This window comes from Protopterus annectens, chromosome 9.part0 (genome assembly GCF_019279795.1).
Source record: "Protopterus annectens isolate FY-2018-M chromosome 9.part0, PAN1.0, whole genome shotgun sequence".
Taxonomy (NCBI): domain Eukaryota; kingdom Metazoa; phylum Chordata; order Ceratodontiformes; family Protopteridae; genus Protopterus; species Protopterus annectens.
In genome coordinates, this window is record NC_056743.1 from 75101181 (window position 1) to 75129043 (window position 27863).

Consider the following 27863-nt stretch of genomic DNA (forward strand, 5'->3'; position numbering starts at 1 on the left):
GTAGGAAGAATTCAAAGGCATTGTGTGCCATTGCATTTTAACGTTGTAGATGCTGACTAATGCAAAGGTATATCAGAATGATTCATGACATATATTTTTGGTAATGAGATTCAGCTTAAAGATGAGAGAATGCTGCAATAGATTGCATACAGGGACCATGCACCTGTATAGCTTCACATTTGCAGAGTAGCAGCTGAAGAGGCAGGGTCACGTGATGAAGCAGATAGTGTGCCTTGGTGGTGCGCATGCTAGTCAGTGATATTGTGACTAGCCACTGCAACAGCAGGAACCCCCAGGAAATATTTCAGCATGGGCTTTGGGGCATTGTGCATTTGGAAGTGGTGCGACAAGTGTGGAGAAGCGCATCTCATAGCTACTGCTGTGAACGTTTATGTAGGAAGCATTCCATTGGCTTTGATTGGTTGTTTTGTATTGGGGGGGGGGGCGCACATGCATTGATGACAGTGCACTCAGATCATATACTGTTGCATCCTAGAGGCCATGTAATGTTGTGCTTCACAAGCAGGATTTTTTTCTCCATGGTATTGTAGTGTACACATCTTGCACATGTAAACTCACCTTCATATCCAGAGGACTATGAGGTTTGGAAATTGTTACTGGTCTTATGCCTGCTTTATGTGGGTGGGCTGCAAACATTCTAGGGGTAGGATACTTAGCATTTAGTATTAAAGGGAAAAGATGGCGGGGCTAAGGTAGCTTGGGAAAGTTTTAGATGCTGAGCTGACAAGTCCTATTTTCTTAAGCGTATTTGTGATGCTGTAACTCCCACTGAAGATGTGTTATGGTAATGACATCATTTTCATTTCCTTCCTGTGTGTGTACATAGATTGTACAGTCCTATATCTTAGTGGGTATAATCCACTCTCCGATAGCCGCACAGTGGGGGTGTGCAGGAGAAGAGTGGGCTGCTACTATGACTTGATCTTCCAGATGCACAAAACTGTACTACAGTTGCCATGCACTTGTTGCTGTGCTTTGTAATATAGTCGAATATCTACCGCTGTAGAGTGCAATGGTTAGATGAACACCTGAAGTAACTTGAATAGCCTGAAGTGACTCATAATTATAGTTGACTCATTGACAAAGCATGCAGAACAGCACTATTTGCATACCTGTTTAATGAGTGGATCTTGTGCTGTGTGTGGTCTGATTGGTAGTATCTGAGTCATCAGTGGCATGGGGAAAACACTGTAGTGCAATATTGTGGTCCTCTGTTTTTTGAGTTAGTTCTGTACTTCTTTCTGGTGAATACAGCTGCCTCTATGAAGCTATTAAAAAGCATGTATAGGGTTTCTGTGAACAGTTCCATGTAGGCAGCAGGGTATTCAGGATTTATGGGGGCTTGAAATGTTGCCAAGTTATCACTTAATAGTATGAAATTAGCCTTAGAGTAGTTCCTGAACATTCCAAGTTTAGCCTGGGTTCTGAGTTTTATTTTTACTTCAAAGGAGGCCATTTTATGGTCTGACCTTACCATAGAAAACATTACACTAGTAGGTGTGCAGCAATACCCCATATTAGTGAGTACCAGAACCAGTATGTTTGTACTTCTGGTCCGAGTATTGACAATCTGGTCTAGGGAGTTTGTGTTTACAAAATCCAGGAATCTCTGTACCTGCCCATTTGGTGTTGTATGTGTTCCCCAGTTAATGGTGGGGATAATGCACATTTGTCAACCAGGTAGGGCCCACAGTCTCATTTCAGGATGACCTGGGAGCAATGTCTGGTTAAGTGACTTCCTCAAGGTCACATAGTAAGAATCTTAGGGCTGAGGCAATCAAACCCTCTATCACAGATACTAGTACTCCTAGCTTTACCCTCTGCACCAACTGGTTTACCTTTACATGTGCATATTGCACAAGGGCGAACAGCAATTTTCCGAAAGGCAGTTTGCAAAGTTTGCAAATGCAGAACAGAAAAAGGTTTGAATGTGCAGTGAGCGAATGCACAGAGAGATTCGCTCATTGCACATTCGACATTCTGGGACAGATTGCACTATAGTGGGGATCAGGAAATGGTTTCTTACCCCACTGTAGTATGATCTCGGAGATAGAATAATAAAGTAGGGGCTGTGTGGAGGGCAAAAGGGGGCTTGCCCCCCTGCATTACACTTTATCTAATTTTTTTTTCGACATTAATGTTCGAAAATCAGCGAATCAGCTTTTCGATTTGCTGATTTTCGAACATTTACAACTGTCGCTGTCAATCGCACCACTGTGATTCGCTGTTATGAAGGTAAACTGCACCAACTACCAGAGGGGAAAGAAAAAAAGAAGCTTAGAGCATATTTAAATTGAAACTTTGCTACCAAATGTGGTGAACAAAACATTCATTTTTGAAGTACTACTTATAACATTATTTAACTTCTTTGTTCATGGTAGCCTAATGTATGCATTTTTCTTATTGGTGGGTTTGAAATATTTTAGTTGCATTTAAACCTAATGTTTTCAGTATTTTCTTCTGTTTGAAGGACAGCTTTGCTGAAGTGCTAGTTAGTAATTGCAATATTTCTTCCAGAAAACTGGATTTGCCTTGTACTAGAAAGGAGGATACTGTAACAGTAATGGAGAAAAACATATTCAATGGAAATTCAAGCCTCATGTAGTAGGTCTTGCTATATGTACTGGAGGAAACGCTATCCTATTAGTCAATCTTGTAGAATCTGGTGTAGAAAAGACATTGTTCCAAGATGTATAAAAGTGAAAACATGCTCCAAATAAGTTAATTCTGCTAAAAATAAAAATGGGCAGTGCCAAAACAGTTATTGTAGGCACTATTAAAATGAGTGAGCAGATGTATTTGATATGTGCAAATACAATAGAAGTACTTAAATAAGAATGCAGGCCAGGTAGCGGGAAAGAAATGCTGAAAAGTAACACCAAGTGTTGTATTATGAGAAAGCAGAAATAATAAAATTAATTCACAGCATGAAACCAAATAATCCATGTACATTGCAACAGTAACACAATTACAGCAACAAGTCAAATAGTATAGTGTCTTAGAAACAATAATCTTGCATTACTGATGTGGTTTATGTACAGGCTTAAATGTTTTGTCACAATACTGTCATTCACAAATAACTTCTGATGCTATGCCAGAGGTATGTGCTATGAAAAAAGTACCCCAAACCTGCCAGGTCTGAACTGAGAAGGAATTAAAGTAAATAAAAAGTTTAGTCATCATTAAGAATCAGTGAAACACAAAGGAAAAGGTGAACATGCATGTTTTGCATTTGTACCGATCTTCATGATATGATTAAAATGATTAAAAAAAGGATTATCCATTGCCTACGGCTGAAGAACTACCTGCAGGAATAAAAAATACAAACTCCCTTCCAGTAATAGATATACAGCAGACTTCCTGAAGCATAAAGCTATGTAAAGAAGGTTTCAGACCACTTAAACTTCTATTTTGCATTTTATCAGCATAAGAAGCATTCTAAAGAGTAATTAGACTCATAAGGCATTGTGTAAATTAGAGGAATGGAAGTTTGATACAGAAAACATCAGAACAAACATGCAAAAGTCAAAAGTAGAAGATAAGGAGACATTACATTGTTTTGGGAGGAATGATGCAAAGTTTTGCCTATTTTTTCCCAGATGACTATGTCCCTATGAAAGGTGTTTTAAAAAAAATGTAGCCTGGCAGTGGAGCTATGAACATGGAAAAATGTTTTGAAGCATCCATGAACCTAGTTACAGTTGCAACAGGGTAGAAGTACTGCAATGTGAATAAGTGAGTAGTGTTACAAGTAGATGACCTAATGGTATAGGAGCTACAGTCTTATGCAAACTAATTGCCTATAGATCAAGAGAAGTAACAGGTATAAAAATATGCTTACACTGTTGCTAATGCCCCATTTGCTGGTATCAGTTAAGATATTCCATTGAATATGTCTCCGGTAAAGATGTTCAGGTTAAAATAGACCACAATCCTTGCAAGGCATATTCAGAGTGTATTTGTACGATGCAGCTATGAGATTGCAGAGGCTTTTACTAAATCTATACACTTATCTGAACTATATGGAGCATAGAAGAAAATACATTTAGCAAATATTCTGAGTAGAGCACAGTCATCACAGTAACATGTTTTTTGAAAGAAAAAAAAAGAATTTCAGGGATGTGCTGATATTTGCTTAGAAATGGATTTATTAAAATATAAAACAATGAAGGACTGGCTTGAGTAAAAATCATCATTAAGGAAATGCATTCAGTATTGGCTTTCTTTCATGACAGAAGTAAATTGTACCCATGCATTAATGTTCAAAGATGAAAAAAAATGTTCCCAATCAACAGAATGCTTGATGATGAATGAATCACATCAGGTAATACTGAAATATGAAGTAAGAGCTACAAATGTACTAACCAGGAATGCTGGCTCATACAAAATGTAATACAAAGCTGCAGCATTTGCTATGTATGCCATAAAAATGGTAAAAAAAGAAGACAGATGCTTTGATACCATTGACACACCAACAATGGAGTGGAGAGAGCAAAGATTTCCAAGAACCTTATAAAAGTCAGACAAATACAGATGTTCTTCATCTCACATTGCTGCAGTCCTTACATATGGGTAGTCCGCTGTCCTCGGTCGGCCCGAATACCAAAGTATTAGGCTGACGTCGGTCATGGGCACCTAGATCTGACATCAGAGCGTCAGGGTATAAAAGCGCATGACCGACGTCATATCCTCAGTCTTTTTTGCCGCATGGTCCGATGCAGAAGCAGCGTTTGCAAGTGCCGTTCGGCGTTCTGAAATTTTCGTATTCTGAGTTTCAGACCGAAACCAAGTTGGGCTAAGTACCCGCTAGAATATTTTTGTTTTTTCTTGCCTCAGTTACTTCTGGATGTCAGAAAAAGTGAATAATTGTATTTCTTGTGGGAAACAGATACCGCATAGGGATTACCACTCTCTTTGCATTCCTTGTTTGGGAACTGAGCACGACGTAGTCGGGTGTCGCTTTTGTGCTAGGTTTAATAAGCGCACCATTAAACGTAGGTTAGATTGCGCTAGGCTTGTCTTCGGTAAGCGGTGTAATTATAATATGCCGTCGGATCCTCCGACGCCCGCTACCGCGAAGAAGCGCAAGGACAAATCTTTAAAGTCCAGGCAGGATGAGTCGTCCGTTCCGGACGCCGGTTCTTTAGAAACTACGGTGGAATCTGGGGATCCAGCCGAGGTTTCAGTTGTCTCAGGGGGAGGCTTTAATTTTGCAAGATGTGGCCTCTCAGGAGTCAGGCCAGGCTGAGGGGACCTCTCAGGTTGCTGTTCTCCCTTCCTTGCCTAAGGTGGTTAGGCCTTCTCCTTCTGTCTCTAGGGCTCCTTCCAAGAGCAGGCCTGGTTTGCCTTCCACGGGTGTCAGTCCTAGTTCTGCAGGTTCTGTGCCTAAAAAACACATGCTTAAAATGGCAGAAGATTTAATTTCTTTAATCAGAGGTTCTATGCCCCCTCCTGATAAGAGACCTAGGGTAGAGCCAGAGGTGGAAAGTTTGGAGCAGGCTTCAGATTATTCAGAGTCTTCGGCTGAAGACATTCAGGATTTTCCTCCTTATTCTGATTCAGATGCAGAGGATTCCACTCCTTCTGCTTCTCCTCCAGAGGATTTTTCTTTTTCAGAAACCCTGCATTCTATGAGGGAACATTTTAAATGGGAAGGTCAGGATTTCTCAGATTCCCGAAAGAGACTTAGGGAATTTTTGTTTTTACCACAACATAGGCCCTTGGCTATACCTCCTGTTTTGGATGTTGTTCAAGACGTTTTCTCCGAGGCTTCCCTTAATCCAGACTCTCTGCCTCCTGCGCCAGTTAAGCCAGATAGGTATTACAGAGTACCTGAGGCTCATAAATATCTGTATAAGAGTCCAAGGGCTGACCCAGAAACTATTAGCCAGGGACCTAAGGGTGTCAGGGCTTCTGTTGTAAAGAATCCAGTTCCTATTGATAAAGATGCTAGAGCTTTGGATAGATGGGGTAAGAAAGTGTATACCTCTTCCACTTTAGCAATGAGGGCTTTGAATTACCAGTTTCATATGTTGAAGTATCAGAATTTTCTCCTTTCTCAACTAAAATCTAAAGTAGATGCTTTGGCGGAGGGCATAGAATGTAAAGAATTACAGGATTTGGTACATGCTTCTGAACAGTTGGGTAAGCATTCTTTGCAGTGTGGTTTCGATGCTTTACAGGCTTCTTCCAGGGTGGCTGCCACTGGTTCAGTTATTCGCAGGCACGCCTGGCTTAAGGATCAGAATTTGTCAGAGCATGTTAAAACTAGAATTTTGGATGCTCCTTTACAGTCTGAAGTTTTGTTTGGTTCTCCTGTGGAGTCTGTCTTGAAGAAAATGGAAGACAAGGCTAAGTCTATGCAGACTGTTAAAGATTTTTTGCAGGTGCAGCCTCCTAAGTTTAGCAGAAATTGGCCTACTAAGGGATGGGCTTATCCTTCTTCTGATTTACAGTCTAGGGGTAGATCTAGACGTGGTAGGGGCAGAGCTCAGAGTTCTTTCAGGCCTAGAACGTGGAGTTCACCTGCACAATCTACAGGTGAGGGCAGGGGCCAGTCCTTTCGTAAACAGGCCCAATGACCTGCATCTTCAGCTGCCAGATCCTTCCTGTCTGGCAGCTCCTTTGGGAGGAAAGTTGGCACTCTTCAAGCAAAACTGGCTTTTAATCACCCAGGACAAATGGGTGTTGGACATTATAGACCGAGGCTACAAGTTTTATTTCCATACAGTGCCTCCTTTCAAAGGCATGCCAGACGTTCCTCCTCAGCAAAGGGTAGAGGCTCACAAGCAGATTTCTTTACTTCTTCAAATGGGGCTATACAGCAGGTCCCTCTGTCAGAAGTGGGCCTAGGATTTTATTCTCGCCTGTTTCTAGTACCAAAGAAAGGAAACACTTGGAGGCCAATTTTGGATTTATCTATCCTCAACACATACCTGGACATTCCAAAATTCAAAATGTTGACGTTGCAACAACTTCTACCTCTGTTGGGCAAAGATCACTGGATGGTAACTCTGGATCTCAAAGAGGCTTATCTTCATGTTCCTATCAGGCCCAGTTGCAGGAGATACCTGCGTTTTCAGGCTGGGACTTTACATTGTCAGTTTTCTGCATTGCCCTTTGGCTTATCTACTGCGCCCAGGGTGTTCACAAAGGTTCTGGCTCCAGTGATAGCTTTCTTACGGTTAAGAGGAATACAAATTTATCCTTATTTGGACGATTGCCTGATTCTGGCTCAAGACAAGTACGAACTTCTTCATCATCTACAGTATGTGATGGCAGTGTTAAGGTGCCTAGGGTATTCTGTGAGCGAAACAAAGTCCAGTCTAGTACCCTCTCAGGAAATGTGCTTTCTGGGTGTGAGACTGAATACAGCTTCCCAGATGGCCTTTTTGACCCCGGACAAGCAAAAGAACCTTACACTTTACTTCCATCAATTGTCTCTATGGTCCAGGCTGACTGCAAGGACAGTCCTTCAAGCCTTGGGGTTCATGGCATCTTGTATTCTGGTGCTTCCCAATGCCAAACTGCATATGAGGAAGCTACAATGGTATCTCAAGAATGTATGGACACAACACTGCCAAGATCTGGACACTGTCATTCAAATAATACCTTGCATTCAAAAGGAATTTTTGTGGTGGGCTCAGGAATGTCACCTAAACAAGGGACTCTCTGTGACCCGACCAGAGGCGAGTCATATTTTAACGACAGATGCCTCGGACAAGGCTTGGGGAGCACACCTCAATGGAAAATGGGTGCAAGACACGTGGCCTGCCAGACTTCAACATTTACATATCAACTTGAAGGAGATGTTAGCAGTCCAATTTGCATTGATGGCTTTCAAGGATTTACTTCACCCAGGGCAAGTGTTGATTCTAACAGACAACACAACTGTCATGTGGTACATCAACAAGCAAGGGGGAACCCATTCGTGCCCTCTTTGCAGGCAAGCAATGATTTTGTGGGAGACTGCTCTCAGTTTACACCTCAATCTTCAGGCAAGGTTTCTACCAGGAGCACAGAACTCCTTAGCAGACGTTTTGAGCAGACAGATAGTGGATCCCCACGAGTGGAAATTGGATCCTCATGTATTTCGAAAATTGACAGTGATATGGGGAACTCCAGACATAGATCTGTTCACTTCTCCACTAAATTTCCAGTTGCCAAAGTTTTGCACAAAAATGTTTCATCCCACAGCTTGGAAAGTGGATGCTCTATCATTCAGTTGGAGCAATCTTCACGTCTATGCCTTTCCGCCTCTGAGTCTCCTCTCCAAGGTACTCTTGAAGGTCAGACAGGACAAGCCCTCCATGATTCTAGTAGCTCCAGATTGGCCTCGACAGCACTGGTACCCTCTGCTGAGGAGTTTAGTACGGGAGCTTCCATGGCCTTTGCCTTCGATTCCGCACCTTTTGTCTCAGGAGGGCAATCATTTCCTCAATGTCAGGATTCAGTCCCTGCATCTAACAGCCTGGCGTATTCTGTTCTAGAACCTGGAGGGTCGCAGCTTCCACAACAAGTTTTGAATGTTATTTTGGAGGCCAGAAGGCCTAGTACAAGGAAAGTTTATGCTGGTAAATGGAGGAGATTTTTAATTTGGAGCAAAACAAAGAGCTTTGATGTTTCCAGGCCTGATTTAAGTGTTTCTCTTCAATATCTTACAGAATTATTAGACAAGGGTTTGTCTTTCTCCTCTATAAAGGTTCATGCTGCAGCCATTTCTGCTCACTATGACTGTGACCCTCCATTATTCTCTCATCCTTTGTTTAAGCAATTTCTTAGGGGGGCAAAGAACATAAGACCCCCACGTAGAGCTCCTACTCCTGCCTGGGATCTCAATTTTGTGTTAGAAAAACTTACTTTACCTCCTTTTGAGCCTGCAGCTACTGCTGAGTTAAAGTTTTTGTCTTGGAAGACTGTTTTTTTTTTTTTGTTGGCCATTACGTCTGCTAGAAGGGTTTCTGAATTACAGGCTCTTATGGCAGTTGAACCCTTCCTAATTTTTCATAAGGATAGGGTATCTCTGCGTACTAATCCTACTTTTATGCCTAAAGTGGTTTCAAAGGTGGCCTTGAACCAATCAATTCATTTGCCTACTTTTTATGCAGATCCCCAAAATAAAGGGGAGAAAATTTTGCACACTTTGGATATTCACAGGCAGTTGCGTTATTATTTGAGCAGGACTAAAGGGTTCAGACAGTCTCAGCAGTTGTTTGTTTCTTTTGCTTTAGGTTCTCAGGGGAAACCGGTTTCAAAACAAACTATTTCTAAGTGGATTGGATTTTGTATTGCTTTTTGTTATTCTCATCATGGTAAGGAGGTTCCGGCTGGAATCAGACCTCACTCCACTAGGGCTACTGCCACTTCTACAGCTTTTTTAAGGGGAGTAGCTACTAAAGATATTTTGGAAGCAGCTACTTGGAGTTCAGTGCATACTTTTTCTAACCACTACCACCTTCCTCTTTATTCCAAATCTAGAGCTGGATTTGCCACTGCAATCTTACAGGGCATTTTGGCAGCTCCCAATGCTTTATAATTTTGCCAACCTCCCTTTACCTCTGCTTTGGGATTCTACCCATATGTAAGGACTGCAGCAATGTGAGATGAAGAACATAGTACAGTTTTGTACCTACCATAAATGTAGATGTTCGAAGATCCACATTGCTGCAGTCCAATTTACCCTCCCTCCTTCCCCTCTGTAGTTTGGAATGATTGTATGGTTTGGGTGGTAGCTGTCATTTGTACATGCCTTTTGGGAAGTATTCTATTTTTGGCTGTGGCCTTTCTTTTTAGGGCCTTCTGACATCTGGGGCAAGAAAAGACTGAGGATATGACGTCGGTCATGCGCTTTTATACCCTGACGCTCTGATGTCAGATCTAGGTGCCCATGACCAACGTCAGCCTAATACTTTGGTATTCGGGCCGACCGAGGACAGCGGACTACCCATATGTAAGGACTGCAGCAATGTGGATCTTCGAACATCTACATTTATGGTAGGTACAAAACTGTACTTTATGGTTAGCACACTAATGTTTATATTCTTGAGTCAGGGTTACCTTTCTTTCTTATAATACAGTACAAAACTCTCGAAGTTTGTGCATGAGTGGGAATTTCCTCAGATAACATGCAGTTCCCACTGTTCACAATCTAATGGGGAAGTAGAAAACTATGCAAATAGCAAAGAATCTCATGAAGAGCTTTAGGAATATATATCCGAATTATCATCTCATACTTTTGAATATAGAAAGAGGTCACTGTAGAAACTTTTTGTTTCTTGCTAGCTTAAATATTAGGAAGGTGAAATGCCAACAATCTAATTTATCTACATTACTGATGCTTGTAAATAAGATGGCTGAGAAAAATCAGTAGAGAGAGACATACTGTTACAACTGAAATAGTGAAGTCTACCTGATTGAATAACTGGAAATGAAGTAGGGTTACAAAAGCTGCAATAAAGTTCACAGGCAGAAGGTCAAGATCTTGTTATAGTAGCAAAATCAAAATTTTATGTTCATGGTGAAAATGGAACATGGCATGTGAAGAATCGCAATAACTGCAATGCCACCTGAGAAACCAGGGGTCTTGTGGTACTACTGTGACAACAGAGAGACTGAGAGAACTGTGTTAGTCGTGGTACTACTGTGACAACAGAGAGTCTGAGAGAACTGTGTTAGTCGTGGTACTACTGCAAGAACGTAGAGCCCATGATAATTGTGTTAGAGAGATTTTATATGCATGGCACCAAGAAAATCTTAGAAACATCAAGATTTGCACCCCCAAAAAAAGACCTGAGAGAGACTGCAAGAAAAGGGAGACAGTGAGACTTGTTAGAGAGAAGTTTTCTAGGCATGCCACCAAGAAAAGCTTAGAAGCATCAAGAACTAACCCCCCCCCCAGAAAAAAAAGACCTGAGAGAGAACAGCCTTGTCAAATTCTGTAGAACTGCAAGAGCACTGAAGAAATTAGACATATACATGGTCTGTCTGAAAATCAGCAGTTAGTAAAATTTTTGAATACATACAAAGGTATTATTTTGATGGTAGTACATAGATTAGGGTAATCGTACATGAGTTTAGATTAATGAATGTTGTGTCATAGTACAAATGGAAAGAGTCTACTTCAGGAAACCCGAACACTCACTTGCCCACCCGACTTCCAAAACGCTGAGATGAAAAGGCCGATGACCGCACAACACTGATGTACCAGAACACCAACTTTCCACTCCAGGTAAGTAACTGCTTGGCCATCCTGACAAAAAAGTAAAACCGAAGGAAAGCAAACCCACCCATGTGGGGGGCTTCACCCCCCCACCTAAATATACCAACTCTGAGATTGCACTACAGCACTGGTAAGGGGCAAAGTTCAACAGGATGGCCAAGTGGTTACTTACCTGGAGTAGAAAGTCAGTGTTCCAGGACGTCTGTGTTGTGTGGTCATCTGCCTTTTCATCTCAGCGATTTGAAGTCGGGTAAGTGAGTATTTGGATTTCTGAAAGGGACCCAATGGAAAACATGTATATAGTTATAGGGAAGCCTTGTATAGGGTATATACTTCTAAATATGAATGAGTTTAATGTAACACAGTGCACTTTTGATTAGACTGTTCAGTCTAGCTAAAGATCTCAGGGAGGATTGACCACACTCCATCATATGTTATTTACATATCTTCACAAACCTAAAGGCATCACACATGTATCAGACTGAGGTCATCTGCTGATGAATGCAGCAACTTATTGGCTTCTGTAAGCAGAGGTCTTTTAGAAAGGACCAAGAGAATAACCACCAAATAATGATCCACTCCTTTTTGCTGAACACTTTGGTCACTAAATGTAGACTGAGCAGAGGCAGTTCCCCCTCATTTGACCAAACCGGGAAGATTGCTACCCCAACTAAATGCAGCCAACATTAGGGCTGAAGCTCCCTGTATAAAAAGTGGTTATATTTACCTTATGTAAGTATTGTGAGAATATGAATGTAATAAAACAAAACAAAAAAAAAAATCAATTTTGTAGTATTTTAACTACAAGGCTGCACAGACTTGGCGAAAACAGGTATACTTGGTTTGGCAAATAATTCTTTACCTGCTTCTCTCCTATTATGGTACAATGGTATCATAGCCGGCCTTAGGCATAGGCCAACTAGGCGGCCGCCTAGGGTGTTGTTCTAGCAGGGGTGCTTTTCCAGTATTTATCTGGTGTAGGTATACTAGGATTGGAGCACTGGGTGGTGTGGTAGGGGGCACCGTGGAGCCCCTTTGCCTAGGGCACCAGTTGATCTTGGGCCGCTCCTGAATGGTATTGAGTCTGGTTAACTGAGCTGTCAGTTCAGAATCAAAACTTTCTAAAGTCAGCATTTTAAGAAATGCAGATTTCAGAAAAAGATATAAAAGCAATCTATGAGCCTACCTACTTTAGGAGAGAAGTTCCTGACTGAGCAAATTCAGCAAGGAGGATTTGATGAATCTCTTTTGAAGGGTGAAATTCTATTCTTCATACGCATCCTCACAAGCAGCTGCAAAATAAAGTAAATGAGCATTTGTTTGTTTCAATATATTAATTCCTGAACATATGCACCCTGGAACACATGCAAAAAAGGACTGGGGGGGGGGTGCATATATGCTTACAGCACATATGCACAATTATTAAATATGGTAGCTATTATGGTAGCTTCCTATGGAGCAGAAGGCTGTACACTGCAGCTGCATCAGGTAATAAACCCTTTATTTGCACCCCCCACTTCTGTTTGTAATGTTGCTTTTTAAACAGATATTTTTTTTATCATGCTACACACACGCATACACAGGCCATTAAGATCTTCATTAGTGACATGCCTGTTGAAGAAAGATTGCTACTGAGCTTCCAAAACAGGCATGGGATGCATCTTTTGTAGAGAGAAGCAGACTGCCGGTATCTGAAGTAGATGGGTGCTGTGCAGAGAGAGAGAGTATAGGAATGGAGCAGATCTTTGTGAGGGAGGTTGCTCAAGAAATAAAATATTAATTACATTTCTTGTTTTGTTCACAGAGCATTCGCATATGGGATTTAGACACTGGTACATGCTTGAGGGCCTTGTGTCCAACTCCCCTGACTTCAGTCAGCTCCTGTGCCATCACTAGCATCTCGTTTGATGGAGGATATTTAGCATGCAGTGCAGGCAATATTGTGTGGCTTTACAGTGTGACAACAGCAAAGTGCCTTCAGTGGTTTGATCATCATAAGAAGAGGTAAGCACATCAGCAAATCTCAGAGATAAAATACACCAAAACAGTGCTTGTTTCTACTATTTCAGACTCTCTATACGTATTTAACTTGGAATCAACACAGTCTTCAATGCCTGTTTGTGAACTAAATTTTGCCTTTTTGGCTATACTGAAAGATGGCTTCAGAAAATATATATGGCATTTTAGATTATTTTATTCTTCACAGATGTTTATATTCAGCAGAAGCAACTATTACCCAACTGAAACACTTTTAAGTACACAAATTTCTTTAATTCAGACTAATATGCTTGTTTTTTCATATCTTTTTGCTGTAGTTAAATATTTTAATTAGTTTGTACTTTGAAACTGTGTGCCAGGCTTTTTTTTTTAAAGATAAGCATCCACTATTAACTTTTTTTCAGACTTTTAGAAATATCATCTTATAATCACAAGATATTCATGTGTGAGGATTGGTTGATTGACTGACATATCTGTATTTTTTTATGAGTTGCACTTGAAATTCTCCTTTTACTTGCAGCATGAAATGCTTAAGATGAATGTACAACTAGTTTGTCTGTGTAGAAGGGTCATTCACACCAAGAAAGAAGCTGTACTTTCTTTTACTTGATAAGTCAAGTAACTAGCAATCATTGCCTGATCTTTGGAACCCACAATATTATTTGCATGGTTCCCGTCCTGGATGAAACAGTGCCTTGATAGTACTGTAGTACCACTCCCAGTGTCCCACAATGAAGTGGACATACCATTAAAGTACTTTGTTTTTTCAAATGTTTATTTTTATATACCTCTGCATAACTATCGATGGATGAAATCACCATTCTCTGAGTCTGTAACATGATAACATGGACATTTGACCTTTAGCCTCAAACTGAAACTTGTGAGTGTCATGTTTTGCATGAGAAGGCAGTGCTTTTGTAGTAATTCCTACAAAAGTGAAGTGAAAAAAGTTAATATCGAGAAACAAAACTTGGATTGCCAACTTTTTTAGTTTTATAGCTGACTCCTAGATGGGTGATTACTCAGATCAGATGTTACCATCAGCAGTGACTTACACAGGGGCAGATCAATGCACAGTAATCTGGTTAAAATCTTTCCAAGTTTCCTGTAAAATGATTCATAACTACATAGACTAACTACTAGAGTCTCCTTGATCCTTTATCTGTTTAAACATTTTTGCAGTTTTTTCTATCTAAGTAGTGTTTGTAGTGTAGCATTGTCCATATTCAGGCTTGTGTTTTGGGCCTAGTTGTTTGTTAGTAGAGGCTGTTTGTCTGAGCACATGTCCCAGGCCATCATAGCTTAGCTAAGGCCAGTATAGCATTTCAGTGAGAGTGAATTGTTTGTGGTCATGGGCTGACTGAGGTTGCCTGGACCATGCCTTGGAGTAAGCAACCCAATGGTTCTTTCAAGCTTTTTTTTAAAGTTGTTTCAGGTTTCAACTTTGTTACTTAAGAAGTTAACTTGTGACTGCTTCTGCCATTTCACACTGAGCTAATCGGAGGAAGTCGGAGGAAGGGCTCTGAGCTAACTAATCTGTGATATATATAACATTAAGTATCCTGTTTTTTGCTTATTTCTGAGTTATTTATAGCACTTTTATTTTACTTACTGTGTGTGAGGTGTTAAGTAGAATTTTCTACAATTGTTAAGCATCTGGTTGTGTTTGTTTGTTCTGATTTTTGTTTCCCACGCTCCCTCCCTCCCTCCCTGTTGGTATCCTGTTTTTATACTTGGTGGCTTTGCAGTTGCCCACCCCTACTGTAAATTTGATCTGGGACACTCCTCCCAGTCTAGTGTCATTGCCTCATTCTACCTATTCCTGGAAGAACATTTGAGAAGGCCGGCCCAGTTAGCTTCTGCTCCTCCTTTCCCCTTTCCACTTTACAAAAAAAAAAAAAAAATATATATATATATATATATATATATATATATATATATATATATATATGAGAAAAAAAACTAAAAGAAAACTCCAGCCAAGCTAGAACTTTCAAAGAGTGACCTCCCAAACCTCCTGTAACAGAGGCCTATGGGATACATGCAAATGACCCTTATGAACATCAGGTGTTTCAGCTATATGGCGATTCTGAATGCCCATGACTTTTACATTTGAAGTCATTTTAATGGACAATTTCAGGCCAATAAAGTCAAACTCCACTAGCTATGGATATGCATATTTCGGCCTTGTTATGACCTCTTCAGCATAGCATAAGCAGAGTGTTTGACTAAGCTTAAGAAACACGAGGTAGTTAAACCTGGCTGATGTCCATTTTCATTAGTAATTGCAAAATATCCCAAATAACAAATTAAAACACATAAAAACAAAGAGTTAAAGGTCACTGAAAACTAATGAGAAAAAACTAAAAGAAACTCCAGCTGGAGTTTTCTTTTAGTTTTCTCATTAGTTTTCAGTGTGACCTTTAACTCTTTGTTTTATGTGTTTTAATTTGTTATTTGGGATATTTTGCAATTACCCTAATGAAAATGGACATCAGCCAGGTTTAACTACCTCGTGTTTCTTAAGCTTAGTCAAACACTCTGCTTATGCTATGCTGAAGAGGTCATAACAAGGCTAAATATGCATATCCATAGCTAGTGGGTTTGACTTTATTGGCCTGAAATTGTCCATTAAAATGACTTCAAATGTAAAAGTCATGGGCATTCAGAATTGCCATATAGCTGAAACACCTGATGTTCATAAGGGTCATTTGCATGTATCCCATAGGCCTCTGTTACAGGAGGTTTGGGAGGTCACTCTTTGAAAGTTCTAGCTTGGCTGGAGTTCATTAGTTTTTCAGTGGGACCTTTTAACTCTTTGTTTTTATGTGTTTTAATTTGTTATTTGGGATATTTTGCAATTACCCTAATGAAAATGGACATCAGCCAGGTTTAACTACCTCGTGTTTCTTAAGCTTAGTCAAACACTCTGCTTATGCTATGCTGAAGAGGTCATAACAAGGCCGAAATATGCATATCCATAGCTAGTGGGGTTTGACTTTATTGGCCTGAAATTGTCCATTAAAATGACTTCAAATGTAAAAGTCATGGGCATTCAGAATCGCCATATAGCTGAAACACCTGATGTTCATAAGGGTCATTTGCATGTATCCCATAGGCCTCTGTTACAGGAGGTTTGGGAGGTCACTCTTTGAAAGTTCTAGCTTGGCTGGAGTTTTCTTTTAGTTTTTTTTCTCATTAGTTTTTCAGTGTGACCTTTTAACTCTTTGTTTTTATGTGTTTTAATTTGTTATTTGGGATATTTTGCAATTACCCTAATGAAAATGGACATCAGCCAGGTTTAACTACCTCGTGTTTCTTAAGCTTAGTCAAACACTCTGCTTATGCTATGCTGAAGAGGTCATAACAAGGCGAAATATGCATATCCATAGCTAGTGGGGTTTGACTTTATTGGCCTGAAATTGTCCATTAAAATGACTTCAAATGTAAAAGTCATGGGCATTCAGAATCGCCATATAGCTGAAACACCTGATGTTCATAAGGGTCATTTGCATGTATCCCATAGGCCTCTGTTACAGGAGGTTTGGGAGGTCACTCTTTGAAAGTTCTAGCTTGGCTGGAGTTTTCTTTTAGTTTTTTTTCTCATTAGTTTTTCAGTGTGACCTTTTAACTCTTTGTTTTTATGTGTTTTAATTTGTTATTTGGGATATTTTGCAATTACCCTAATGAAAATGGACATCAGCCAGGTTTAACTACCTCGTGTTTCTTAAGCTTAGTCAAACACTCTGCTTATGCTATGCTGAAGAGGTCATAACAAGGCCGAAATATGCATATCCATAGCTAGTGGGGTTTGACTTTATTGGCCTGAAATTGTCCATTAAAATGACTTCAAATGTAAAAGTCATGGGCATTCAGAATCGCCATATAGCTGAAACACCTGATGTTCATAAGGGTCATTTGCATGTATCCCATAGGCCTCTGTTACAGGAGGTTTGGGAGGTCACTCTTTGAAAGTTCTAGCTTGGCTGGAGTTTTCTTTTAGTTTTTTTTCTCATTAGTTTTTCAGTGTGACCTTTTAACTCTTTGTTTTTATGTGTTTTAATTTGTTATTTGGGATATTTTGCAATTACCCTAATGAAAATGGACATCAGCCAGGTTTAACTACCTCGTGTTTCTTAAGCTTAGTCAAACACTCTGCTTATGCTATGCTGAAGAGGTCATAACAAGGCCGAAATATGCATATCCATAGCTAGTGGGGTTTGACTTTATTGGCCTGAAATTGTCCATTAAAATGACTTCAAATGTAAAAGTCATGGGCATTCAGAATCGCCATATAGCTGAAACACCTGATGTTCATAAGGGTCATTTGCATGTATCCCATAGGCCTCTGTTACAGGAGGTTTGGGAGGTCACTCTTTGAAAGTTCTAGCTTGGCTGGAGTTTTCTTTTAGTTTTTTTTCTCATTAGTTTTTCAGTGTGACCTTTTAACTCTTTGTTTATATATATATATATATATATATATATATATTCTAAGCTTGTTTCCTGCCTTTCCTATACGTTGTCTAGTCCAGATGCAGATTTGCTGTATCCAGGACTTTTTGTAATCTTCTGAGCCCCCAATCCTTTGTGTTGGAGGGGAGCCTTGTAGCTTAATTTTGTTTCTTAGAACTAGCCAGTTTTCTAATTTCACCACTCAAATTTGTTTCTTTGAGCTCAGCACTTGTTCAGAACTCATTGTAAGCACTAAATAAGCTACAAATTACTACAGCACTCAACTTAATTTTTAGTACTTAATAAATAAGCACCTATCCAGGCATGTCTAAGGGTCAGCTCACGGTGTTTTCTCCTGTTTACCTGATGAAGCTGGGCATCTTGGGGCAATGCAGCAGTTGCCTCAAGTACACAGGCAACCCTCTCTTCCTACCACCCAACACTACAACCTGTGAGAGATGCACTTATATAACCAAACTGAAAGCAAAGCTCTCTTCACCCAAGACTGGACTAAATAGTCAAGAGGAGAAGGTAAACACTTGCACCACACCACACTCATCACATAGTCCCACCAAAATACACACATAGAAACACAAAACACACACCTACATTCACGTAGGCTCTCAAAAAAAATTTACCCAAGCAACAGGGACCTCCAAAGCAGAAATGCAAGCAACCTCCACCCCCCCCCCAACACAACACAAATGATACATAGCCCACAAACTCAGTGTGCCACTCAACCACAGCCTATAAGGCATAACAACGTACCCAGCACTCTAGTCATAGGTGACTGTATAGTCAGGCACACTGATGTTCCACTCACCAGGCTAAACAAAGAGAAAGTTACTATCAGCTGCTTGTCAGGTGCCAGGAACCGCCACATAACACATGCACACAGGTCACTCCACAGCAAGTACAAATATGACTCTGTCATTGTCCATGTTGGTGTGAATGACCCGAGACATGCCACCCTGGACTACATGAAAAGAGACATGGAGGAGCTTTCTGATCTTGTAGCTCAGGCTGGTATGACCCTGGCCCTTAGTAGCATCCTGCCATCACCCAGAATGGTACCACAGTACAAGGACAAAATGATTGACTTCAACAATTGGCTAAGCTTCTGGTGTCATTCTAAGGGGATTCAACAATTGGCTAAGCTTCTGGTGTCATTCTAAGGGGATCAAGTATCTGTCTGCCTGGGATGACATGATCGACAAACCACAATGCTTTGCCAAAGATGACCTGTACCTGTCGCCCTTGGGATTCCGGATACTGGCTAAGGCTCTTGACACCCCTATAGTGCCTTTTTTAGGCAAGGTTCAAATGACAAATTCACCACTGTAACAGGTACAAGTAAGCAAAATCTGAGGGTAATGCTACTTAATGCTAGAAGTCTAAACCTCAAAATGCACTCACTTGAGGCACTCCTTAAAATGGAGAACATCGACATCTGTGCTTTATAGAGACCTGGTTCAAGGCTCCAGAGAGCACCCCTGCATTACCAGGCTATAATTCATACCACACCTTTCGGCCACCTAACCTAGACCGAAGCACTAAAAGTGGAGACGTGTCCAATATTCATTAAGGATATCCACACCTCCAGGCTAGTTGCTCAGCATAATGCATCTGAGATTATCCAAGTGCAACTAACTCTGGGCAAGACCACAATGCAAATTGTAGCTTGCTATAGATCCCCCACCATGCCCCAGGATTCCCACTCCTCATTTCTTGATACACTGGAAAATATTAGGGTACAACCTAACACCCTAATAATGGGTGATTTCAACTACCCCACCATTAACTGGGAAAACTACTCATGTACCAACTTTTGTGCTCAAAATTTTTTGGAATTCATAAATTCCAATGCCTTGGATCAACTTATCCACACACCCACCAGGGGCAGCAATATCCTTGACCTGGTCATTACCAACATGGGCAACCGGTGTTCCACACCAGAGGTCAATTCCTCATAGATCAGATCCAACCACAATCAAATCACCCTAGACATCCACATCCCACCCTCAACCCCCATTAGGGAAACCACCGTAAAAAACTTTTCAAAAGCCAACTTCACGCTTCTTAAGACAGAAGTGGCAAACTTCACAACACCCATGCTGATGGAAAATAGAGATATGACTGCTGAATCCTATACAATTGCACTTTATAAGCACTTACACGAGTGCATGGATCATGCAATCCCTAACAGAACCAGGATGCTATCCTCCAAAAAAAGGAAGCCAATCTGGTCGTCCCCTGCTATAAACAAACTCTACAACAGAAGAAAGAAACTGTTGCAAAAAAGAGTAAAATCCCATGATTGGAGGAACTCCGTGGTCAGCCTCCGGAAGAAGCTGAGTTCCCTCATAAAATCCTCCAAAGCAAGTTATGAAAACGAAATCACCACTGATTCTAAAGACAACCACAAAGCATTCTATAGCTATGTCAAGAATCTCAATGGCAACACTCAGATCTGCTCTGAGTTGCAGCACAATGGCACTAAATATACAGAACCAACTGATATTGCCAACATCCTGGCAGATAGGTTCAGTGCTAACTTTACCCCTCTCTTATCCCCTAAAGGGCCCATCTCTGTACCGAAAAAATTCAAAGTACTTGTAATCACAGTTGCACAGGTAAAAAACACACACTCTAAAGCCAAGAACACAGCATCCATGGGACCTGACAACATCTAGGCTGCATTCTACATGACCTAGGCTGCATTCTACATGAACTACAGAACGAACTGGCACCCCACCTAAGTACCATGTTCAATCATATCCTCACCTCAGGCTTTGTGCCCACTGAATGGCGCACAGCAACGGTTATCCCACTCCACAAAGGGGGAGCCACCACAGACCCCAGGAACTATTGCCCCATTAGCCTGATGAGCCTGGTCTGTAAGGCTATGGAGTGTATCTTCATGGAACTTATAAACAATGACATTGGTAATCTCCAAATTCGGGACCCTACCCAGCTCGGGTTTGTAAAAAGCAGATCATGTCTCTTAACCTGATAGACGACTTTGAAGCGGTCACCAAAGCAGTAGATGAGGGTAAGGTGATACACACAGCCTATCTAGATCTCGCCAAGGCTTTTGACACCATCCCCCACTCTGGAATTATAGACAAACTCACTAAACTAGGTATAAATCGCTATGTCACAAGATGGGTTGCCAACTGACTCACTAACAGAACCCACACTGTGAAAGTAGCAGACTCTAAATCCAACTACAGACCAGTGATAAGTGGAGTACCACAGGGTTCAGTCCTAGTTCCTCTCCTGTTTGGTATCTACCTCTCTGAAGTGCAGGCTAACACAGAAGGCCTTTGGCTAACAAAGTTCACAGATGACTGCAAACTAGGAGCCATAATCAAAACTCCTAATGATGTGGATATCCTACAAAAGGGCCTCTCTGAGACAGATGCCTGGTGTCAAAGCCATGGCCTCAAGCTCAATGCCAAAACGTGCATTGCCATCCGTTTTGGTAAAAACTCTGTACCCATGAACTACCACATAGGCGGTAGTCTAACACTGAAAGTGTCATGAGACCTTGGGATGCACGTGGACAGTAGTCTCTCCTTTGATAATCACACCACCACACTAGTCAGGAAATCCTTCTACTTGGCACACCTCATCACAAAAGGTTTCTCATCCAAGAAAAAAAGAGGTCATTGTTCCCCTCTACTCATTAGACCCATTATAGTGTACAATGCCCCTTTTGGTATGTACCTCACAAGACATCTACAACAACTGGAAAGGTCACAGAAATACCTCACAAAGAGGATTACCGGCCTCAAACAGATGCACTACGCAGACCATGTCAAAAAACTCCAGATTTACTCTGTCGCATATCGCCTACTCAGAGGTGATCTCTGCCTAACATACAAAGCTATGTCAAACCCAAAGCTGTTGGACATGCTCCACATAAAGAAATCACAATCCCTCTGAGCTACACGCTCTAGGGACCTAAACCTTGTCACCACAACAAACAGAACATGCTGGAGGGATAGATTCCTGTCCCAGAGACTTCCCATACTCTGGAACAAACTATCTATCTATATCAAGCAAAACTCCTCCTCAGCACTCTGCAAGAAAAATCTTGATGATTGGATGGGAGATAGGAAATTCACCCCGGGGATCACTTCTGAGGCTCTGCTTGACAGGGGCACAGGAAAATAATTTTCTTGGGTGGCAAAAGCCTGGGTACTGTTTGACTAGGCTTATATAGGCCCTAGGGCCAATAGCCTAGTACCTACCTATGAACCTATAATGTGTTATAGAATTGTTACAATGGAAAGCACTGTGAATGTATATTTTTTTCTGAACATAATACTCTAAATAGTTGGCAGTCACACATCCCACAATAAGAAAATATCAGCACTGTAATATCTGCCAGCATTATCCTTCAAGTAATCGGATATAACACAGTTAAGCGATGCAGAGTTGTATGTTTCATCATGTAAATATTCCCTGGGAAAAAATTTGCTGATCCATGACTTCGACATTTTTGGCTTTTGAACTTTATAGTTCGACAGAATAGCGTTCGCTGTTCTGATATAGATGCTTGTAAAAGACTGCTTATGATGCTGTGCAGTTAGAGGAAAACTGTTCTAATTCCCATACTGAATAAGGTACAAAAACATCTGGAATAGCACTATATCACCTAGCAATGAACTACTGTACTTGTGAATTTAAGTACAAAGCAATGAAAGTATTCTAATGGGTATACGCCATCCTGTTTCTCGGCCAGACAGTGTATTCAGAAAACACCTTAGTAAATCTGACAATCTGCTTGGTGAGGTGTAGCATTTGCATTCTTATGGGAACCTTGAGGTAACATCTGTAGACAGAAGACAGAGAGCAAAGGAAAACTATTGTAACAGGTAACATCAGATTGACAGGTAAACATATGGTTCCCTGACTAAATCACATGTGGAAAAAAATAACCCAGCTATAAACAGTAGTACCAATGCAGTGGTTCAAAAGGCACTAGGTTCACTTTAGTTACAAGAATATCCAAAGATTGTGGATGATAATACTGTACCTTCTGCATTGATTTACATCCTAATAATTATAATACTTAGTAATGCAGTGTATAGGATGGTGGTGGGGGGGGGGGGGGGTAGTCTGCACTCCTGACATATCTTTCAGATGAGAGACTATACTGAGGTCACTTATCCCTGAATGAGTCATCCTTAGGATGGATATTAAAGATCATACAATACCTGCAAATAAAGGGCATTAGAATGTCTTCAGTATCCTGGTGAAATTTACCTTCAGTGCAGGAAATGTCACCTCAGGTGTCTCTGAAAAAAGGTACATTGGTTTAGTGACACTTTCCAGCCAATAGATGAAATAACTATAGGGAAATAGTAGTCCGATCAGAGGTTTTTGTGAGGCCCAATACTATACCCATTGCTGGAATGTCCATAAATGGATGAGAGAACTGGCCACTTAACACTTTTTTAGGAACAACCCAGGCTCATTCAGCATAGAATAATAGAAGACAGTTAAAACAATATATTTTAATGGATCTACTGTAAAAGACCGAAAGTCTACTTGTTCGAAAATGAACAGTAGACTTTCAGTTACTCAAAAGTGCACATAAGCGAAAGTGCACTTCAGCGAAGCACGGTTCAACGAATTGCTCAGGGAAACTGAAGCGCCAAGGCACACTACAGTGGGGAATAGGGAATTTTCCTGTTCCCAACTGTGTAGTGCGATCTCGGAGTTGGTATATTTAAGTAGGGGGGTGAAGCCCCCCACTCACTGTAATGTTAGGAAGTGTTTTGTGTTTTTTTTTATATTTTTAATGGTTCATTGAACCGTGTTTTGCAAAAGTGCACTTTCACGTAACTGAGTGGTTTACTGCTCTTTTTCGAATAAGTGATATTCGATTAAAAGGAGTAGACCCATTTTAACATATCCAGTATTCACAACAGTACACAAGTGAAAACAATACATTTTTACATGCCCAGAATTTATAACCAACCATAAATAAACCAGTATTTATAATGGCACATAAAGTCCATTAGTATCTCCAAAAGTACCAAGCTTAAATTGTCAGCCAATGGAGGTAAATCGACAAGAACACTGGCTTAATAAGTGCTTTCATTCCAAACTGAAAAAATATCTAAAGCAGTACCTTATTTACTTCACCTCAGTGTGAGAATTATCAGCAGAATTAATAGTATAGCATTTTGTCAGATATATGAATATGATAAAGTATAGTTATGTGATATAGTGGTCACTGGCCATTGTCTTAGAAACTACAAGAGTGTGCAGAGAATGTTTTTTTGATGTATTTTCTTGAAGTATTTTATGGATCCCTAGTGTTTGGATTTTGTGGGTAAATGGTTCCAAGTACCAGATCCTAGCAAAGAGGATGCTTGTTTTCCTAGTGTGGTTTTCATTCTTGGGTATAGCAGGGAGAGAGAGAGCATTATCCTGAGAGCGTCTCAGTTGATATGAGTTGTCAAGAATAGGAGGCTTTCCCATTAAAGGTGAGTGGTCACCTTGTTTTAGGATTTTGTGAATTAGTACTGCCATTCTATTAAGCACACTATCTGTCACTGAGAGCCATTTTATTTGTATTTTTTGGTGCTTCCAGATATCAATACGGACCCAGTCCCGTCACCCACAGCCAGACTGGCTCTTGCAGCCTCCTCCTAACATCTACAGGGAGAGAGAGAGATAAAATGAATGGAGTTGTAAAAAATGTAGAGAGAGTGGCTTTTGTCTTGTAAATTTTGGGAATTAAAAGGTAAATGCCTATAAGAGTAAATGTGCAAATAGAAATAGTTTGTGTGCTTTAAATATATCTAGAAGAAATTAATGTAGGATAAATAAGACTGATTTTTCAAATCATAGGACAATATCATCAGAATTTGGAGACAATTTTCAAATTATTCAGAAAGGAAAAAGAAATTAAAAAATACAGGAATATGAAGTACTCAAGTGACAGGGAAGCAGTTATATAATAAACATATAAGCAGGAAGCCTTTTAATAAAAGTTGAATAGAATAGTGAAATATAAAAAAGCATAAAATGCTGCACTTGTATATAGAGTGGGAATAACAGAGAAGTGGAAAAGAAATATATCTGATGGTAGGGAATGATGAAAGATATTTTCTAAAATGAGAAGATTTATGGGTTAAACTGGATGAAGGTAAGGGACATTAATAAGACAAAGAGATGAAAAAAGAGGAAGTTTTGCTTAATACATGTAAAATGTGAAGTCAGAAGAAAGTGAAGTAAGAGTGAGGTGTAAGAAATAAAGAAGGTAGTAGGATAAGATGTAAGCAAGGAATTATAACAAGTGTTGGATATATAAATCAAATGTATAATGAGAAAAATAGAAAGAAATGAGATGAAGTGGGATGCTAGAGATATGCAAAGTAGAGAGAGAAATGTCAAAGACAGAGTGTGCGAAACATAATTTTGGATGAATAGACAACCGTGATGAGGATAATATAAAGTGTATAACTGGAAAGATACAGAAATTTATGCATTTCATGGTGGTATACTACAGGAAAAAATGAAAGTGCTCTGCTGGTATTAAATGAATGGCTGAAGGAGGATTTAAAAGATAAAAAAAATAGTAGAATAAATGTATTTATGGGAGAAAGGGAATGACTTTTTTTACAAAGAAGGCATCCAGTGTGTCTGTGTAATGGCCATTATAAAATAAGGAAGATGTTATAAAAAATTTAAGTCATAGGATATGCTTTGCAAGAGGGAGTATATGGGATCAAAGGAAAAGATGTGAAACATATTAAGGAAGCTGTTGGTATAAAGAATGGGAAGTTAGAAAGTAGAGTTTGACGCACTGTAAGCTTTGACGAAGTAGAACATGACCAAGTATGGCAGAATAAGGCTTATTGGATTGAAAGGGATGTGGTTAAATGATTGCAAGAAATTTTTAATATATAGATATTTTAGATCAATATTTTAGTTGGTAAAAGTAAGAAGTAAGAAATAGTGAGAAGGAGAAGATGTCTGAGTTTGTGGCCGAGTTTTCTGCTCCATGGAGTTTTGTATGTTATGACCGTTAATGCAGTAATGGTACAAATAATGGTGCAGTGGGCAATGCTAGATTCTGCACAAAGATGAGTCTGCGGTACCATTAATAGAAATAAAAGAGTTGGTGGAAATATTTCTGAAGTAGCATTTATTCGGCAGGAAAAAATGCTTTGAAGGGCAGAATTTGAAGACAAAAATGTTGTTCATTAGTAATGGGGACTGGAATTTTAAAGAAATAGTACAAGTCCCAAAGATTTTAAGCAGACTTTTTTGAAGAAAGTGCATTTAATTCAATAAAGTTAATAAATAAATGTGGAAAATCTGAGCATTCACTTAGGGAGAGAATTTGAGCATTGTGCAAGTATTTCTAATAAAGATAAGAGTAATGCTTTATACATGCATTCATTGATTTGATCTAATTATAAGAAGCGAACACTTTTTATTATAGATAGGGTAACAGCTGATTTGAGAGGTGAACCATCAAAGATCTTATTAGAAAGTAAGGTTTTGTCATGGCAACTCAAATTAAATTTGAGTAGGCTGCCTGCTTTGAATGAAATGGTGTCCCTTTTACCTTATTTAAAAATGGAAGCTTATGTTATTAATTAAGGTTTATGGTTTAGATTTTGTAATTTTTTTTATCTTTTGTACTGTTTAATACAAAGTTTTATAACATTTTTTTATTATGCAAGATTGGTGGATTGCATTTAGTCACATGACTGTTGGTGATGTGTTTTAAGTTGTATCTTTCATGCTCGTTTTTGATGGTCTTTTATGACAAAAGCACTTGATTGAATTAAATCAACTTCTGGTTATTTTCTGGCATTTAACAAAAATAAAGGAGACTACTTTTTGCTCCCCTAAAATCCTAGTGGAACTAACGAAGTCAGCAAAGGATAAATAAGTCAAATAATAATTAAAAATATGAATGGAAATCTTTCTTCATTGCAAATGTATTGGATATTAAGGAATGTAAAACACAAGGAGGTGTGTATGGCAGGTAGACATTAGTGGAATCAACAGGCCAGATTAAAAAACAAAGTAAGTTGCTGTCAGTATAAATCTGTCCTAATTCTGAAAGACTTGCTTTCAGTGTAAGTGACTTACTTCAGTGAAAGGCTTACATCAGGTGCTAGATTTCAGATGACCTGCTCTCAGTATTACTGGTCACTTATACCGAGAGCAAGTCTTTTGGAATCTGACCCAACATGAGGAAACCTAGAAAATAATAGAGAAATAAAATCGGAAAGAGGAGTTGGTTGAAAGAAATGTAGCCAAGTACTGTAAGAAAAAGGAAAAGTTTATTTTGGAAAACAGATTTGAACACTTTACCAGGAGAAAGGGGAACAGTGGTATGAGTATGTGACAGCAAGCATTATGTCAACTGTTAAGGTTAAAGGGAGCAATAGACAGAAGAAGGAAAATATCTGAAAGCATATTGGAAAAGGAGGATTTTTCAGTCATGATGAAAAAATTGCCAGTTAAAAGACTATTGATGTGTAAAATGCAGGAAGAAAGAAAGTGACATGCTTGCAGAGAAAAAAAAATGATTTTTTTTTCTTATTTTGTGGTTAAGCAAAAACATTACAAATGGTATGAGGAATAGAAGAGTGATTGAAAAAAAATAAGTTGGATACAGTCTTGCAAGAAAAATGAGGGACTGAATAGTGTAGAATTTGTGGAAATACATTGTTCATGTGTATAATATATGTTGGAAGCAAGTAAAAAGTTATTGTATAATGTGAAATGGGATTTTAATATTGTGGAAAAAATAATTTTGGGTGGTTGAAAAAGTAACAGGAAAAAAATGAAACTGTTATATGTGAAAATATAAAATGTATAAATATTGTGGTTTTAATAAAGCACCACTACTGATAGATCTTTTATATACACCTGATCTACTTCTAGATCAGACAGATGGGATCTTGCTTTTATGTCTCATTTGAAGGAGTGCAACACATCTGTAACCTAAAAAGAAAGGCTCAGATTTGTGCCAAACTCATAGTAAACAAAACCACATATTCAGAGCCTGTGGACATTGCTAACCTGTTAGATGATAGGTTCTGTGAAAACTTCACTTCTCTTTCCCCGTCACACTTACCCCAAGATATCCCTACCACCTGTCCTCTACCCTGTATCGCTAAAGAGCAGG

At 39.6% G+C, this 27863-nt stretch overlaps 1 protein-coding gene across 2 annotated transcripts in view; it reads left to right on the forward strand.

Annotated features, from left to right (window-relative positions):
- Positions 1–27863, forward strand: part of LOC122811042 (F-box/WD repeat-containing protein 7-like) — a 1408110-nt gene that overhangs the window by 1177252 nt on the left and 202995 nt on the right. For both annotated transcript variants that reach the window (XM_044082576.1, XM_044082577.1), the window contains exon 8: positions 13044–13243. In XM_044082576.1, the coding sequence (XP_043938511.1) occupies positions 13044–13243 (200 nt within the window). The remainder of the gene's footprint in view (positions 1–13043; positions 13244–27863) is intronic.